The following is a 16,459-nucleotide window of genomic DNA, read 5'->3' as shown; positions in this document are numbered from 1 at the left end:
CCCTGCAGCCAACACAAAAATGCGAAGTGTCAATTGAATGACAAAAACAAACATTTTTCTTGTGTCAGGCACACCAGATAAAGGAAAAATTGATGCCGTCAGGCACTTCACAGTAACCACTAGTTTTATTTAGACAGAACTGGGATGGAGTCAGAAATGGTTCTGGCCGTTGATCTGCATATTGTGCTGCATACTAGGCATACTTGATGAAATCTGTAAAGCATGGCAAAGAAAACTGGTAATGCACAAATGACTGGAGCTTAAGAATACTGCTCTGCAGATAAACCTGAAATGAGAGAGAGGTATCGGAAATTACGCTGTCTGATAATTTCCTGACAAATGCTTTCCACTGTTGAAAAAATTTTTTGTCAAGAGGTTGAATCACACTAGTAGTTCTAGGCGGAATCCACGTTACACCTACAGATTTTTCGTCATCCTCCATAAAAACATGCAGCATCATTATGTCCAGGCCATGAATCCAACAAAGGCAATGAATTAGTTTCTGCAGCTGGTAGGAATGCATTTCGAATGAAATGCTGAAAATTATTCTTTCCCATTTTTACAGATTTTGATATGTTGATAGCAAGATTTTTGCAACTAAACTGTCAATTTTTTAGTTTTTGTTCCAATTTGCCTTGCAGTTCTTTAATTTTGAGATCTCAAGTGTAAGTTAAGAAGTGAGTTGACAAACTATCTTTGCAGCCATGGTACAAGAAACAATAATGCAAACAAGATCCAAACAAAAAAAAATTTGCATGCAGATTGTGTTTCCTGATGCAAACAAAAAAAATCTTAGTACCAACATCAACATCTTTTGTAATGAACTGTTTTTAGATGGAGAAAGCAAGCGAAGTGGTATGTGTGTTTTATTCAGACCACTGATGTCACTTTATTTCAATAAAACGAAACACATTTGGCGACAAAAATATGCATTTCCTTGGAGTTGCAATACAGATTTAAAATACCTTCTCTAAGCTCAGAAATAACCTCAGAAAAAAGTAGGCATCTTGAAAGAAGTGTATAAGGTGGGGAACAATTGTGTAAACCAACACTGTAGGTGACTACCAATAAAATGTTGGTTCTACCATGCTCATTATTGTCAGTTGTTACCCACTGGGTTATATCTATTATTTTACAGGTATTGTTTGATTTTGCTTCTGAGAAATATAAGAGTATGCAGCATGCAAACTGCCAGCAACTGACACAATTTTCTTTTTCTTATCATCCATACTTTCAAATATATAACATATAAACCAAAAAATGTACTAGAACAATTAAAATGTCTATAAAATGCCACACTGTACAACATACTTGTGGTGAGACAGTCACAATTCTTTAAATCCACTGCCCATGGCCTCTGGCCCACTGAGGAGCCAATGCAGTCCTGGGTCCGTGGTTAAACCATAAAAATTCATTACATTATGCCACACACACAGACAGACCTGGCCTGCGGTCAGATCTGTGAGACTACATCCGACGGGCAGGACTTGCACATTAGTGTGAACTGAATGGCTTCATATCAGCAGGCACGATCCATTACAGATACCCACAGACATAGCCTGAAGTTTTAGACTGGCATAGAAATCCACTCGCATGGTCAACTATTCTCGACCCACAGACAGCACGTTGATGAAATGAGACCACGGTGATCAATACATGCAACAGATAACTTGTTCAAATACTCTGAGAATCAATAATAATGACAATAGGTAGCAACTCACCGTAAAAATGATTGCTGAGCTGCAGACAGGCATGTAGAAAAAACAATCACACACTCAAAACTAAATTTTCAGCCATAGCTTTTGTCAGAAAATGAAAGTATACACACATTCACACAATCACTCAGACATAACTCATGCACACATGACCACCATTTCTGGCCACTGTGTCTACAGTCTCTGAGAATTAGATCCAAACAAACCTCTCATCGGTAGCTGCTAGGCTAGTGGCAAGAAGTGGTGGCAGCACTAACTGCAAGGTGAGGGGAGTTGTTGGAAGACCAGAAGCAGTAGGAATGAGGGAGTAGTGAAGTAGTGCACGTACTCACCTGCACCGAGCCAGCGTCAAAGCGTGACACCTCAGTAAACAAACCATTTCAGTTACTGAGACAAAAATCAGATTTTTCTAGAGATTTTTTCAAATTACCCTGATTTCCCTAACGTGTTTTAAATTCCCTGATACTCCCCGATTTCCAGAACCTGTCACAATCCTGACACTGCATAACTTCAAGCGTTTATTCTCCTCTTTCATTTAACCAATATTTCATTGTCTTTTCTTTATTGCTGAAAGTTGTCGTAGTATGTATGTTTTTTTCCCTCCAGGCTTACAAAGTATTCTTCTTCAGAACTATTACTGGCACAACTGGAGTCATCTGAACAACAATTCATGGAATCGTCACAGTTATTTTTCTTCTAACATATCCACAATTTCAAACGAAATGTTTATATCATTCGAATGAATGTACTATTAGCAGGCATGCCTTATGAAAGCACAATAAATATTAATTCAGCTTTATCTGTATTGACAATACTTACCAAAACTGCAAAAAGCAACTGACAATTTGTAATAGATGTTACTTTAGTGGCTAATTCGAGACAACAGTAACTGTGTACTGCAGCAGAGAAACTGTAAACAAACGGTAGCCAGAAATGTCCTTCACAAATTACGATCAGGCTGTATCGTGTTTCCTGTTTACAATGTACCACCGACCTCGGCTGTGTGTGTGTGTGTGCCTAGTTTTGCATGCGCAGTTGCTACAGTACCAGTAGGGGTGTACATTTCTACTGCCGCCTGGCGCACTATAAATTTGGCAATTTTCAGCCTTTCTTTTTTTCTTTTTAATATTTGCAGTGCCTCTTAGCAGCTAAAATTTTGACAGTGCAATCCTTCTGTCGTCTTCTTCCTGTGTAAAAAATTTTGGGGAAGGTTCTGGCATGTCTTATTGGACCATTCCTTGTCAGATTCGACTACGTCTAAGGTGTACACTCTTGGTTTACTCATTTGGACTTTTTTATTCTGATATGCTGTCTGCATTGTCAGTTTCCTCTTGTCGTTACTGTCCTGTTCAAACTTGGCGATGACACCTAGCCAGTTGACCCAGCCTTAGTGGGTTCTTTGGCCATCCCCAAATTTCTGACAAATATCTGTCACTATAAAGTTAACAAATTAGGCGGTTCTCTGGAAATCAAAGAGGAAACAAATATGTGGAATTGTTTTTGTCTCCAGTCACAACACAAAATGTGCTCCAAAATCGAAAAACACGTGAGTGTACTGTCACCCAAACTTAAGCAGTGTTTCAACATTTAAATGGTCCACTGGCACTTAATTTTATTTGAGGCATGTAGGCAGTGTGGCCATTTTCACCAGCACAGACATTATGCAGGCAGTGTGTGTCACCTCCAAATCTAAACATAGTTGGTCCATTGTAACATGAGACACAATTTAGGTCGCACGAATGATGATACAGCTACAGTAGTTTGGTTCGAGTAGTAAGCTTTGCAGTTAAGCTTTACCATGTAGCCATTGCTATGCATCAGGTGCTCCGACCGTATTTATACGGGTACCCTTCCTTTTTACGTGCTTTGTCTGGTTTGAATTGATTGCTTATTTTTCTTTGATCTGATAAGTGCCGTTCTCTTTGTTATAGGTGTTTACGTCACTCTAAGCTGAAAATGCATTACTGTACTGTGTCATGTACTGTTTGTCGCATTCTGATAATGAGAGTTTATGGCATGTCACCGCTCGCAGCATGGCTTGCTTTTGTGCACGCTACCACCACTTACAATTAAAGAGAGAGAGAGAGAGAGAGAGAGAGAGAGAGAGAGAGAAGAATCATCTCATTAGCGAAACAATGGCAAGAGACTGCTATTTGTTGTTACTAACACTGCTGCTTTCTTTGACAATGATCAACAAGAACTAAATAATAGACTGCGTATGATAGAGTTCAGCGAAAATTTTTCTCCGTTTCAAAATCTTTGCACACGCCTCTTTAGTGCGTAACATTCTGCAAAGAAATTAGAGTCATCTTAGATTTAAAAATCTAGTCAATTGCTGTGCTTCTTTTCTGACTGTATCACTATTACGCATAAGAATAAGACAATTATAAACATGAGATGATGTGTATATTCTTCAGCATTTGCTGCTGTCCCACTCTAGTTTTGTAGTTTATTAGGCAGACAGGATTTAAATGAGATAGCAGCAAACACGAAACAATACATGGCAAAATGTTTATATTCATATTATTCTTATGGTGAAGAGAATACTGCATGTGATTCACAATTCATAAAACTTCCTATTAGCAACCATCTCTTCTCACAGGTAGAAAAAATTCAGAATGTACAGTTGGCCATATTGACAAACATGCCAAACAGTCTTGTCAGCCGGATTTTCATAGTACATTGAAATTTATTAGGCAGACAGGATTTAAATGAGATAGCAGCAAACACGAAACAATACATGGCAAAATGTTTATATTCATATTATTCTTATGGTGAAGAGAATACTGCATGTGATTCACAATTCATAAAACTTCCTATTAGCAACCATCTCTTCTCACAGGTAGAAAAAATTCAGAATGTACAGTTGGCCATATTGACAAACATGCCAAACAGTCTTGCCAGCCGGATTTTCGTAGTACATTGAAATGCTGCTACATTCAAAGATGAACAATACGGAATTTGTATTTACTTCGTTGGATAATGTATGAAAATGCAGTGGTCGAAACTTGGGGGCGGAGAAAAATGTGGAAGACGAGAATTTTTTAAATTTATTTACTGATGCAGAGGTTTTGGCGCCAGTATTTATCTTTGCACCTCCAAAGCATGCCTGTGTAGCGCTACATATATTCGACAGCAGAAGTTAGTTATGGCGGCATCTACCAACATTTTTCAGAACTTCCGCTTACTTTGCACTCGATTCTAAGCCGCAGGTGGTTTTTTGGATTACAAAAACCAGAAAAAAAGTGTGGCTTAGATTCGAGTAAATACGGTAACAAAAAGATGTCAAACAAAGCTTTCAACAGAATTTGAAAACATACTAGGTCTGTTCAAAAAATTCCAGAACATTAGTAATTTCGTGTCAATAGAGTGTTGGAGCAAAATGTGACTGATATCCCTACACACCCCTGTGTTTAATGTGTAACTGCCGGAAGTTTCATTGTTGTATGTCTGTTAGTTACTGTTCAGTGCTGTATACAGTACAATGTTGTCTCTCACAGTTTGCGAATTTTGAGATTGGAGCGTTAGAGAAGCAACATATTTGCATTAAATTTTGTGTGAAACTCAAGAAAACTTTTACACAGACACACCAAATGATGCAGGAAGCCTACCGTGATAAGTGCTTAAGCCATACTCGGTATTACGAATGTTTCACATGGTTTAAAAATGGCAGGACGGAAGTTAAAAATGACCCTCATTCTTGACGCCCTTCAACATCTACTGATGACATGCATGTCAGGAACATCAACGAAATTGTGCATACCAATCACATACCGTCTGTCCAAGAGCTTGCAGAAGAATGTAACATTTAAGTTGGATCACATCATGAAATCCTGGTACAACATCATGGAATGCATCATGTTGTCACAAATTTGTCCCACGGCTCATGGGTCAAAACCAGAAAGACCTTCGCCTCGCGATCTGTGAAGAGTTTTTGGATTGTGCAAATGGGAATAAGATGTTTCTTAAGAAAATCATAGCTGGTGATGAGACATGGGTCTACGTTTATGATGTTCAGAACAAGGTTCAATTTTCACAATAGGTTGGGAAAGGTTCTCCAAGACCACAAAAAGCTTGGTAGATCAGGTAAAATGTCAAAGCCATGCTGATAGTTTCTTTGACTTTGAAGGATTAGTTCATCATGAAATTGTGCCACTAGGAAAAACTGTTAATTGATGGTAATATTGTGACGCATTGTGAGCCTGACAATGTCATACATCACAATAACATACCCACTCCTACATTCCTGTTGACGCATAACTATTACACAAAAAATGAAATCAGTTACCTACCCCATCCTCTATACTCTCCAGACGGGCCCCTTCCGACTTTTATTTTTATTTCCTAAGTTTAAAACCCTCTTGAAAGGACGAAGATTTGCAACTATAGATGAGATAAAATAAAATTTGCAGACAGTGTTTTATGAGGTCCAGCAAGAGGAGTACCAAGACTGCCTCCAGAAGTGGAAATGGCATTGGAAGCTGTGTATCAATTGTGGAGGAGAGTATTTCAAAGGATACCATGCACAATACATAAAAGGTAAGTGCTCATTCACACACACACACACACACACACACACACACACACACACACACACACACACACACGTGCAACAACTCTCATGCACGACCACAGTCTCTGGCTGCCTTCTCTGCTATATGGTGAGTAGCAACTATCCTTTCCATAATGACTGACAGTTCCATCAGTTCTTGGTACTTCATTTTATGCATTATGTATGAAAACACACACTGGTATCTTCTGTGTTTTCATTCATAATACATATTTATTCTATGAGATGTGTGTGTGTGTGTGTGTGTGTGTGTGTGTGTGTGTGTGTGTGTGTGTGTGTGTGCGTATGTTTTCAGCGGAGGCTGGCCTGACAAATATGAAAATTATGAAAAACGTTCTGACAATATTATTATGTAGCTTGATACAGGTAAAGAAAAATATTGTCTTAGACATGTGTTGCAAGGAAGTTTGTGGCAATAAAACAATGGATCTTATATACTTCCAATTGGGGAAAGTTGATACTTCCCAGCAGATTAAAACTGTGATGGTAGAGCACTTGCCCGTGGAATGCAAAGGTCCCGAGTTCAAGTCTTGGTCCAGCACACAGTTTTAATCTGCCATGAAGTTTCATATCAGTGCACACTCTGCTGCAGAGTGAAAATTTAGTTCTGGGGAATGTTGTCTGACATGCCACTTTGGGCATGAGTAGCTAAGCATTCTGTCTTAAACACGGAGCACAGTTGTAAGTACACTGATATACAATAACAAATACACAAATTTATGCCAAGATTGATTGTTGGGTTCAGAGTTGCCCACAAAATTACTGAGGGTCAATACCATAACGTGCAAGGTCACTAGTACTGAGAATGTTATTACATGGATTTAATGTAAACACATTAACAAGCTTCACATCTGCGGTTCTAGAAGTCCAAACAAACAGTGGAACTTGACATAGGATGGTGAATACAAACAAATAGCTCACCAGTCCAACATTGGATGGCACATACAAACAAACAGCTCGCCAAGTGTTGCATACCAATTGGTCACTTCACTGGAGTCTTGTCCTATATGCAAGCATGTGACAAAGATACCATCCAACTTCAATGGCTGACAAGAAAGTGTGCACAGCCAACCAGTTTCCCAGAGCACAGATGTTTTACTCACTCACTGCTTTCTTGCAAACAATGAAATAATGACCAAACTGACTGGACAGCATAATTTGTCTGTCATGCTCATCAAATGACTTCTAACAACAGTTATTATTGTCATCAATTTTTATATAACCCCTTGTTAAGAAGACTATCAACTCTTTATGTATCACTATAAGAGGTGAGGGCTCTTTGGCACAAGTTACTGTTCTCTACCTTTTTGAGAACACCCATGGAATGAAAATATTAGCATATATCCAGTTTGGATTCTTAAGTACTTATTATTATCTGTTAATTTACATTGCAAAATTACATACATGTGTAATGTGGAAATCAACAATAGTATTACAAACAGGGATGGGCATTATTCCAATAAATTTGCTTCTATATAACTATTCTAACAAATAGATCAGTTGTAAAATTTTATTAGTGAATAAATTATTTATGGATAAGTGGATTATGTAGTTCTGTGTTTACATGTAATTATTTGTTATTTATTAATCAGACCTTAAGTAACAAAGTAGAATATCACAACCATTTTCTTTGTTTGATTCTCAAACAGAGCTGCGTCTTATAACCAGTGTTTCTTTCTGTGACTCAGTGCAGTTTCTGTTTGATAAATAATTTATTAATGTGTTATACAGCTGTGTGCCTCGGTGGCTCATGGTCAAGTTCCAGACCACAAAGCCAAACATCTGGGATTTGAACCCCCATTGGTCCTAGCACTGTTTCTGTCACTTCACCTCTAGCAATGAAAAAACGATAAATAATGTTGCACTGCGTTTCGGTGTACATTTCAAACTATAGGTACAACTGTAACTGGCTGAGAAGTTGATTCAAAGGACAGATGAAGGCGAAGGTAAACCAACTTCAATAGAACAATGCCTAGTAAAGCACTATATTATTCAATACAATGTTCAGCTTGAGCAAAGCTTTACAGTGTAACAATTGTAATGTGTAAATGCTTCATAACCAAATAGTCTTAGCTGTTAGACTGACGTGGCCCAAACCAAAGATACGAACACAGCCAACAGACTGTAATCTGCAATATCTTCCTCAACTATACTACGATTACTAGCTGTACTGATGTGGTTGATTGGTTGGTTTTGGGGTGGGGACCAAACAGTGAGGTCATCAGTCCCATCAGATTAGGGAAGGATTGGGAAGGAAGTTGGCCATGCCCTTTCAACAGAACCAACCCAGCATTTGTCTGAAGCGATATACGGAAATCACGGAAAACCTAAATCAGGTTGGCCAGACACAGGTTTGAGCTGTCATCCTCCTGAATGCAAGTCCAGTGTGCTGACCACTGTGACACCTCACGATGTGAGTGTCTTCTTGATATAGTCACACAAATGCCTCATTTTTGCAGCGTAAGAAAATGAGTGAACAAGATAAGGGCTCTGTGGCTGGTAATGACTAATATCAATGGACTATAAATTCTCCTAAAATGGCACTAAGCGAAAAGGCATTGCAAAGTTACACAAACATCCACTGCTTACTTTTTTTAAACTTAAAGAGCAACACTCATACCTGTTCTTCAAGATCTCTGATCTCTCGTATTATAGCGCCAGTTTCTTCTACCATCTGAACTAGTTCTGAACAATCTGAGTGGAGTGTTGCCAATAACTTGTACGCACGCCGTGAAACTTCATCCTTTTTGGCATCCTAGAATTAAAGTTGTAACTGAGTGAGAACTAAGTTGGCAAATCAATTAAGAGGAAAATAAACACATATATGATGCAGTAACACTATATGTCTCCTCTGACAAAAGTTGTGACAGAAGACATAAAAGAGGAATAACGTAGTGAAAGATACATCACAACTTTAGGGCAGTAAGTAGCCCATAGAAAGAACATCTGCAGTAAAAACAGATAAGAGCAATTATGAAATACTGGCTGATAATCAGCACTCAAAGTTCAATTTTTGATTTAAATAACAGCACTGAAATCCAGATGCAGGCACTATATTATGATGAGAAAACTTCACACATAGTGACAAACATATCTCTGGAAAAATACTAAGCCACACCACTTCAGCACATGCCAAATTTCATAGTATTTGCATGTTGAGTAACTTTAGCACAAACACATTCCTCCACAACATCTTTACGTTATAAATGGCTGCATGAGATATCCATGTTTCACAGATTTTTGTTGCACTGAGAGCACGTGACTAAATCATCACTGTGTGGGTTCACAAATTACATGCTGAGATCAAAAATTGTTTGCAAAATCAAACTTCAAAAATTTCCAAGTTAAACTTTGTATTAAAAACTGAACTGGCTGTAACATACACAGTTTGATACTTAATTCACATCCTGGGCTATTATACGCTATAAAGTTTCTTTTTCTAGTAATTACAAAATACATTAATGTGCCACAAAGAGGAGGCATACCCTAAATATAAGTTCATCAGCAACAGTGAATGATCTTTCAAGTTGTCCTGAGAGAGTGTTTATCTCCTTCTGAAGCTCTCGTGTATCTGCTAGGACCTTGGCAATTTCATCACGTTGCTTTCGAATGTTTCCAATGATTTCCATGATACGCCTGGTGTATGCTGTCCTGGATACCCTGGAAATAAAGGGACTATTCAGCATTACAATTATGAAGTTTTTGATGCTTTTTATTTCTAAAACAAACATTAATATTAAATAAATAATCACACTAAATGATCTTCTAAGGCTGAAACTATAATTGGACAGAATAAAGAGAAGATTATTTCCACTGATATGGGAGAATAATGTGTAGAAACAGAAAACGCACTGAGCATTACCCAGGTGTGTAGAAAAGGACAATTATGAAGTGTATCTTTTTAAAGTAAGAACGGTTTTAAAATAAAAATAAAAGAAGTAGGCGTTTCTAGCAATTTTGTTTTTACATGAGTGCCTGTACTATACTCTGCTTCTCTACATAATTCCCACCAATATTCAGTGTGTTTACATTTGTTTGTGATTATTTGAAATGCCTTCTCCAATTGAGAATCCCACTGACTGCGAAATATGTGCTGTGATTCATTTTCTTATTGCTAAAGTCATGAAAGCAGCTGAAGTTCATTGTCAGATCAGTGAAGTGCACGAAGAAAACTTTACAAGCAATGGGATCGTACGGAAATGTGTGATAGCTTTTAAAAATGGCCATATGAATGTGCATGATGTGGACTAAAGTGGGCAACCTTCAGTCATGAACTATGATTTGGTGCAGAAAGTTGATGAAAATGAGGGAGAGAACAAAAACATTACAATTTTGACACTATGTGACAAGTTTCCTCAAGTGTTTAGAAGTATGCTTTCTGCAATTGTTGCCTAACCAGGTAGCAGATTTCTATGAGGGTGGTATTCAAAAACTGGTTGTATGATATATGAGAGCAAATGCTCTACTGACAGTGCTATCCAGGCATAACTCAAAACTTGTCCGTTGCTCCTCTGAAGAAATACTTATACCCTGTAAGGATAGCCAGTAATTGTCCTTTTCTATGGACCTGTCTTCAGCTTGACACCTCTTCTGTTCTGAAATTTATCCCAATGCAGATATTTATTTTGAATTTTAGGAATCTCATGCACTCTGCAATGTTCTTGCTAAAATTTGAAGGCCATTTCAAGTTGTTTTGATGAATATAAATGGAAGTGTTCCACATTTATGAACATGGTAGAGCTCTGCAGTCACAAGTTACTGCATGACTCTACCACGTTTGTAACTTCTATTTCTGTTCATCAAAATAACTTCTGACTGTGTGTACGAAATAATTTCTGTTCTGTGCCATTAACAGTTCACGAAATTTCCTGATCTGTCGAGTGTGCCTAAGTGCCGACCATCATTCATCTGCAGCAATTGGTTGCCTCTTTTTTCCTCCTCTTCCTTGTCCTGCTCCATCACCACGACAATCACCACCATCAAAATTCACAGGTAGCAATGACATTCTTCTTGGAAGTAGGCATAAAATACTTAATTACAATTTTGATTAATGGAATACAGGTTTACTTTAAAAAAAATGTAAAAATTCATTCAGTTTCAACATGGTGTTTCAATACACAATATTTATATCAAATGTTTGCATCTTACAGTTTATTGTTTAGGGAGCATTCAACAGCGAGGTTATTAGTGCCCTTACAAAAATAATCAGAAATGAAAATGATTAACATGTTGAAAATTTGATGAAAGGCGTAAGAAGCAACTGATATAAAGCTAGCTACACACACACACACACACACACACACACACACACACACACACACACACACACTCCCCCTTTCTCAACCTTGATCAACCACACACTAGCTCATATTCTGAATGACAGCATTACCAAAGTCAAATGTTCTAAAACTGGCAATTAAAATAAGGCAAGAGAAAAACTAAAACAGATACAAGGAATATGTGGCTGGTTTATCACTTACGAAAAACACTGATGAACTAGCCATCCTGATAACACTGGAAATTTATCACTAAAATTTTAGGGAAGAAGTCAGACATTTCACAAAACCTTAAAATATGTACCATTTTCATTTTACTCTCAATTAAAATAGAGAGCAAGTCTGTCAGTAATTTAGCTGCTGTCACCTTGTCTGAATATAAACCACAGTTCATTAATATGTGGATCAGTGTGATCTGTACGCCACAGAAACCACAATGTGGAAGGTCTTCCCATTGGAGTAAGAAGCTGATCTCATCCCATCTGCATGGCTGGAAGGAGACATGCCACAGCTGTGTTGTGAACTTCAATAGACACAGCTTGTTGTCTGTTACTTCCAGCCACTCTTCATCCCAACTAAACATGACACTGTACCTCAATAATGAGGTGACAGCATGTAAGGGGATGGCACACTGAAGTGCCTAACTATCACATCAAGCCTCCTTCACTGCTACCTCTGCCATTTTGGAGACCTTAATACCCATGTGGCCTGAAACCCAACAGACAGACTCCACCTGCCCCAGACTTTGTAGATGAAGAAGAGCATTCTGGATATTCTGGGCTACTTTACCTGCTGGGTACAAGTGTTAGAGAGATGAGGATACCAGGAAATCTGAACAAATGAGGAATTTAGCAGCGATGAGACATCTCATCTGCTCCAGTGCCCTCAAGATCATGTATAATTGGGCATCAAACACAGTGAATTCCTGAGTAACTGGATCTTCAGGCGCTATCAGGGGAAAACAACAGAGCAAGGAATGAAATCCACCTGTTTATACCCAGCCATGGATACAGCTATATAGGTGTGGTGTTCATTTAAAATGTCATAAAATGTTGTATTAAAAACATTTGCAGGAATGCAGCCTGTACTAAATCTAAAATTAGTCAGGGCTTCTGCAGTAACCAATGTGGCAGTCACTTCCAACCCTGGATTTGGGTCTGTACTTGCACCGGATCAAGCAATTCAGTACATTTTTATTTATTATTAATTTTTTTTAATGCAGATTCCAAACGCAGGGTGAAGAGTCAGTCACCCTTCTCACCACTAGTCACCTTTTTTTGCTCTTTTAGGAAGAAAACAGTTTTGTTTCCAAGTTTCTGTATTTATGTTCATTCACTTAACTTTCTGGATTGCCCCAAAGAAGGAAGTACATAAAATCTAACCTGAAAGGTTTCTGAAATTTGAGACAGATTTCCCCTTTTATTTTTGAGAGTTTCTGTAATTTTTGCAACTATTATTAGTGTCAAATATTCCTCTACTACAATTGTTTCCAGTTTTATTCCAATTTATAATTTTTCTGTGATAATATTGCTGCTGTGACACACTGTCCTGTTTTGAAAAGCAACTTTTTGGAATGTGGAAACGTAAATTCTGTAGTGAATGGTTTGAAAAGCCAAATAGTTCAGTTACATTTATAAGTTTCAGGTCAGACGTACCCTTCACGTTTGGAAAATGTGCCAACAGTACAGATTTTAAGTACCAAGGATAGTTCTACCATTGTTGAATATGTTTGGACAATAAAACCAGTGATTCCCAATTACTCTATGGATTTGTCAAATTCAAATTATATATGTGGCTTTTTAAGTTGATGCCCCCTGATAGTCTTCCTGAACATTCTGCACTTTTGTCAAAAAAATGAGGTACCTAATAACTGATGCATTTGCACCGTTTCTTGGGGAATATAAATTAGAAAAACCATGTTCATCATATTACACATTCAGTTCTGATGAAACTACCAATGTTAAAGACAAAAAAGAATTACAAACGACTATTGCATTTTGGTCAGAGAATAAGTGTTGCATAACAACACTTCGCTTAAGAACTCAGCAAAGCAGATGATTGAAAGTTACATCAGAAATTATGTGAGGCACTTTCTGAAGCCAACTTATCCCTAAATAAATGCCTTACACTGGGATCAGACAGACTTAATGTCAATAAAAAACTGTTTAGCCTTTTAAATAGTGACGTCCAGGAGACTCGGGGTCGACAAACTTATAAATGTCGGAACCTGCAACATTCTTGCAATTCATAAAGCCCACGCAAAGACTTCATAACGTGTAGGTGAAGAAGCATCTCAGTTTCTGGTCAATATTTACCATTATTTTGATGTTTGGCCTATTTGCTAGGAAGAATATGAAAGAATTCAGTCTAACATTCCACACCACTAAGTGCCTTACTTTAGGACCTTCAGCCAACAGGATTTTGCAATAATGGAATGGTATTCAATATTATTTTCTTAAGCACATACCTCTACAAAAGAACTCTGCTACTGTTCAGTCCCAATCCTACAATGCCACTGTGAACACACTAAAAAAAATCCAATGATATCTGAACTTCATTTCGCAATTTTGTGTGCTGAACTATTCAGTAAGTACACACGATGTTTACAAAGCCAAACACCATTGATAAATAAGTTGTAAACAGAAATTCTTAGTATTTCTGAAGTTCTTCAAATGGAACTCGTTACATTGGTTAATCTGCTTCCTCTTGAACAATTAGGTGTTAGTGAGCAAGTAACCGAAGAGCTTAGTAAATTGGAAGAACACGACAAGTCGTGGCTTCTAAAGAAGGGCCAAAAATATTACATTGCAACTCGCAAATGCGTGATGAAAATGACGTGCTTATCAAGAGCAGCACTGAAAAGTTTTATATTTTTAGACTATGAAAGAACGAATTAAGAGCAGAAGCTACAATGCCACATTAATGGTAGCAGAAATGATACTGTTCGATGTCCGGCAAGATTACTTTTTAGACGTGTGGAAAGTTGTACAATCTGTAAAAGAGGATTCAACTTTAGAAAACAAAGATATCAATAATTACTGGCAGCAGCGCATCTCAAAAACAGACTCATCCTTCACAGAATTACTAAAAGTTTCAAAACTTGTTAAGGTTTCTTTCATACTGTCCCATGGAAATACAGATGGAGAGAAGAGATTCGATTTTGAAGCACACATAAGGAGAAGTCAATGTGATTATGCTTAAAAGATTTTAAAGAGCATTTTGACTGAGGGATGCTTAGGAACAATACCCATTTTTTTTTTTTATTTATTTATTTATTTATTTTTTTTTTTCTGTGCCCACCGACGCACGGCTCATTACCTGTGGATAGCAAACACATGCAACTTACACTCCTTATAAGGAAGAATGTTAAAGGGAAAGAGAACTTGAATTAGAAAAAAAGCAAGAAAAACAGAACCAAATTCATCTTGAAAAGGAGATTAAGTAAATGAATGACATGAAAAAAATCAACTGAATGAGACAGTGGCTCTGTAAGAACAGGGGGGGTGGGTAAGGGGGGGGACCTAAGAAGGTACGAGATGAGCTTATCTCTCAAGATTTAGCTAAATTGAAGAAAGCACTCGAAAACAATTACTTAAAGCCAGCAAAATTGGCCCATGGCACGCCTGAGGGTGCAGAAATTATGAAAGTAGAAGAAAGAGTGTAAGAAAGGGAAGTGGAAATCAGTCATAAAAATCTTGAGAAAAGGAACTCTAGTATGATTACTGCTGTATACGTGAATGGTGGAACAACAAATAACGAAAGGCGTGAGTAATTAACGAGGTTTATTTCTCTACAAATGGAGAAGGAAAAACATAATAATACAACACTTTGATAACTGAGTTAATGCTGCCATTGGGATAGTGATCAACAAAGTCCCTGGATGAACCTGATGGCTTGAGTACCCTGAAGTCCTTGAATAGTCTAGTTACATCCAGAGTTGATAATCCAGATCAGGGTAAACTGAATGATATGGGATCAAGAGATCCGCAACAGGAAGTATAACACAAGCTGGCTGAATGAGGTGCTGTGTGCATTTATAAAGCTGTGGCAGTATAGGAATATGCCACCACCAATAAGTCTATGATGCTGTGATACAGCGCAATTGGTGTAGTACCGTCATGCAGCAATCTGACATGGCTACGCCAGCCAGGTGTTGCTACTTTACTGTGAGGGCAGCTGTGTGCGTGGACCATGCCCATGCTGTACGCTTGGGCAGCACTGCACGAGCCAGGAATGGTCGACCATAGGCTGTGTGACATGTGAATTGCGGGCACATAGTAGCAGGCATCACAGTGTGGGCATTGAAGATAACAGAATCATTACATTTTTTGCTAAGATATTTAAGAAACATTAATTCAAAAATATTTCTTTTTATCTTTTCCAGTAATGAGGTGCAGAATGTCTCTAGCTGTAAAAATCTGGCATAAATTTTGTTTGCGAATCACATTTACCTGTATAGGATTACTAATGTATCTGCTTATGTTAAACTATTATGCAGGGAAAAAAATGGCCGTGTAGTTGCTGCTGTTGCTGCAGTCTTCAGGCTGAGAAACTGGTTTCATGTAGCTCTCCATCCTAAAATACTCTGTGTGAGGTTCTTCATCTCCGAATAACTACAGCAACCTACATCCTTCTCAATCTACTTACTGTACTCATCTATTGATCTCCTGTCATGGGTGACTGGAATTTGAGAGTAGGAAAAGGGAGAGAAGGAAACATAGTAGGTGAATATGGATTGGGGGTAAGAAATTAAAGAGGAAGCCGTCTGGTAGAATTTTGCACAGAGCATAAATTAATCATAGCTAACACATAGCTTAAGAATCATGAAAGAACGTTGTATACAGGGAAGAACCCTGGAGATACTAAACGGTATCAGATTTTATAATGGTAAGACAGAG

At 37.9% G+C, this 16,459-nt stretch overlaps 1 protein-coding gene across 3 annotated transcripts in view; it reads right to left on the bottom strand.

The window, feature by feature from the left end:
- Nucleotides 1-16,459, bottom strand: part of LOC124605344 (coiled-coil domain-containing protein 22 homolog) — a 231,796-nt gene that overhangs the window by 33,866 nt on the left and 181,471 nt on the right. For 2 of the 3 annotated variants that reach the window (XM_047136955.1, XM_047136957.1), the window contains exons 9-10: nt 9,771-9,945; nt 8,906-9,040 (exon numbers count right to left, since the gene is read on the bottom strand). In XM_047136955.1, the coding sequence (XP_046992911.1) occupies nt 8,906-9,040; nt 9,771-9,945 (310 nt within the window). Of the gene's footprint in view, nt 1-8,899; nt 9,041-9,770; nt 9,946-16,459 lie in introns of those variants that run through there. The other variant, XM_047136956.1, reaches the window with a different exon arrangement.

This window comes from Schistocerca americana, chromosome 3 (assembly GCF_021461395.2).
Source record: "Schistocerca americana isolate TAMUIC-IGC-003095 chromosome 3, iqSchAmer2.1, whole genome shotgun sequence".
Lineage (NCBI taxonomy): Eukaryota > Metazoa > Arthropoda > Insecta > Orthoptera > Acrididae > Schistocerca > Schistocerca americana.
This window is presented reverse-complemented; position numbering and strand designations above follow the sequence as displayed.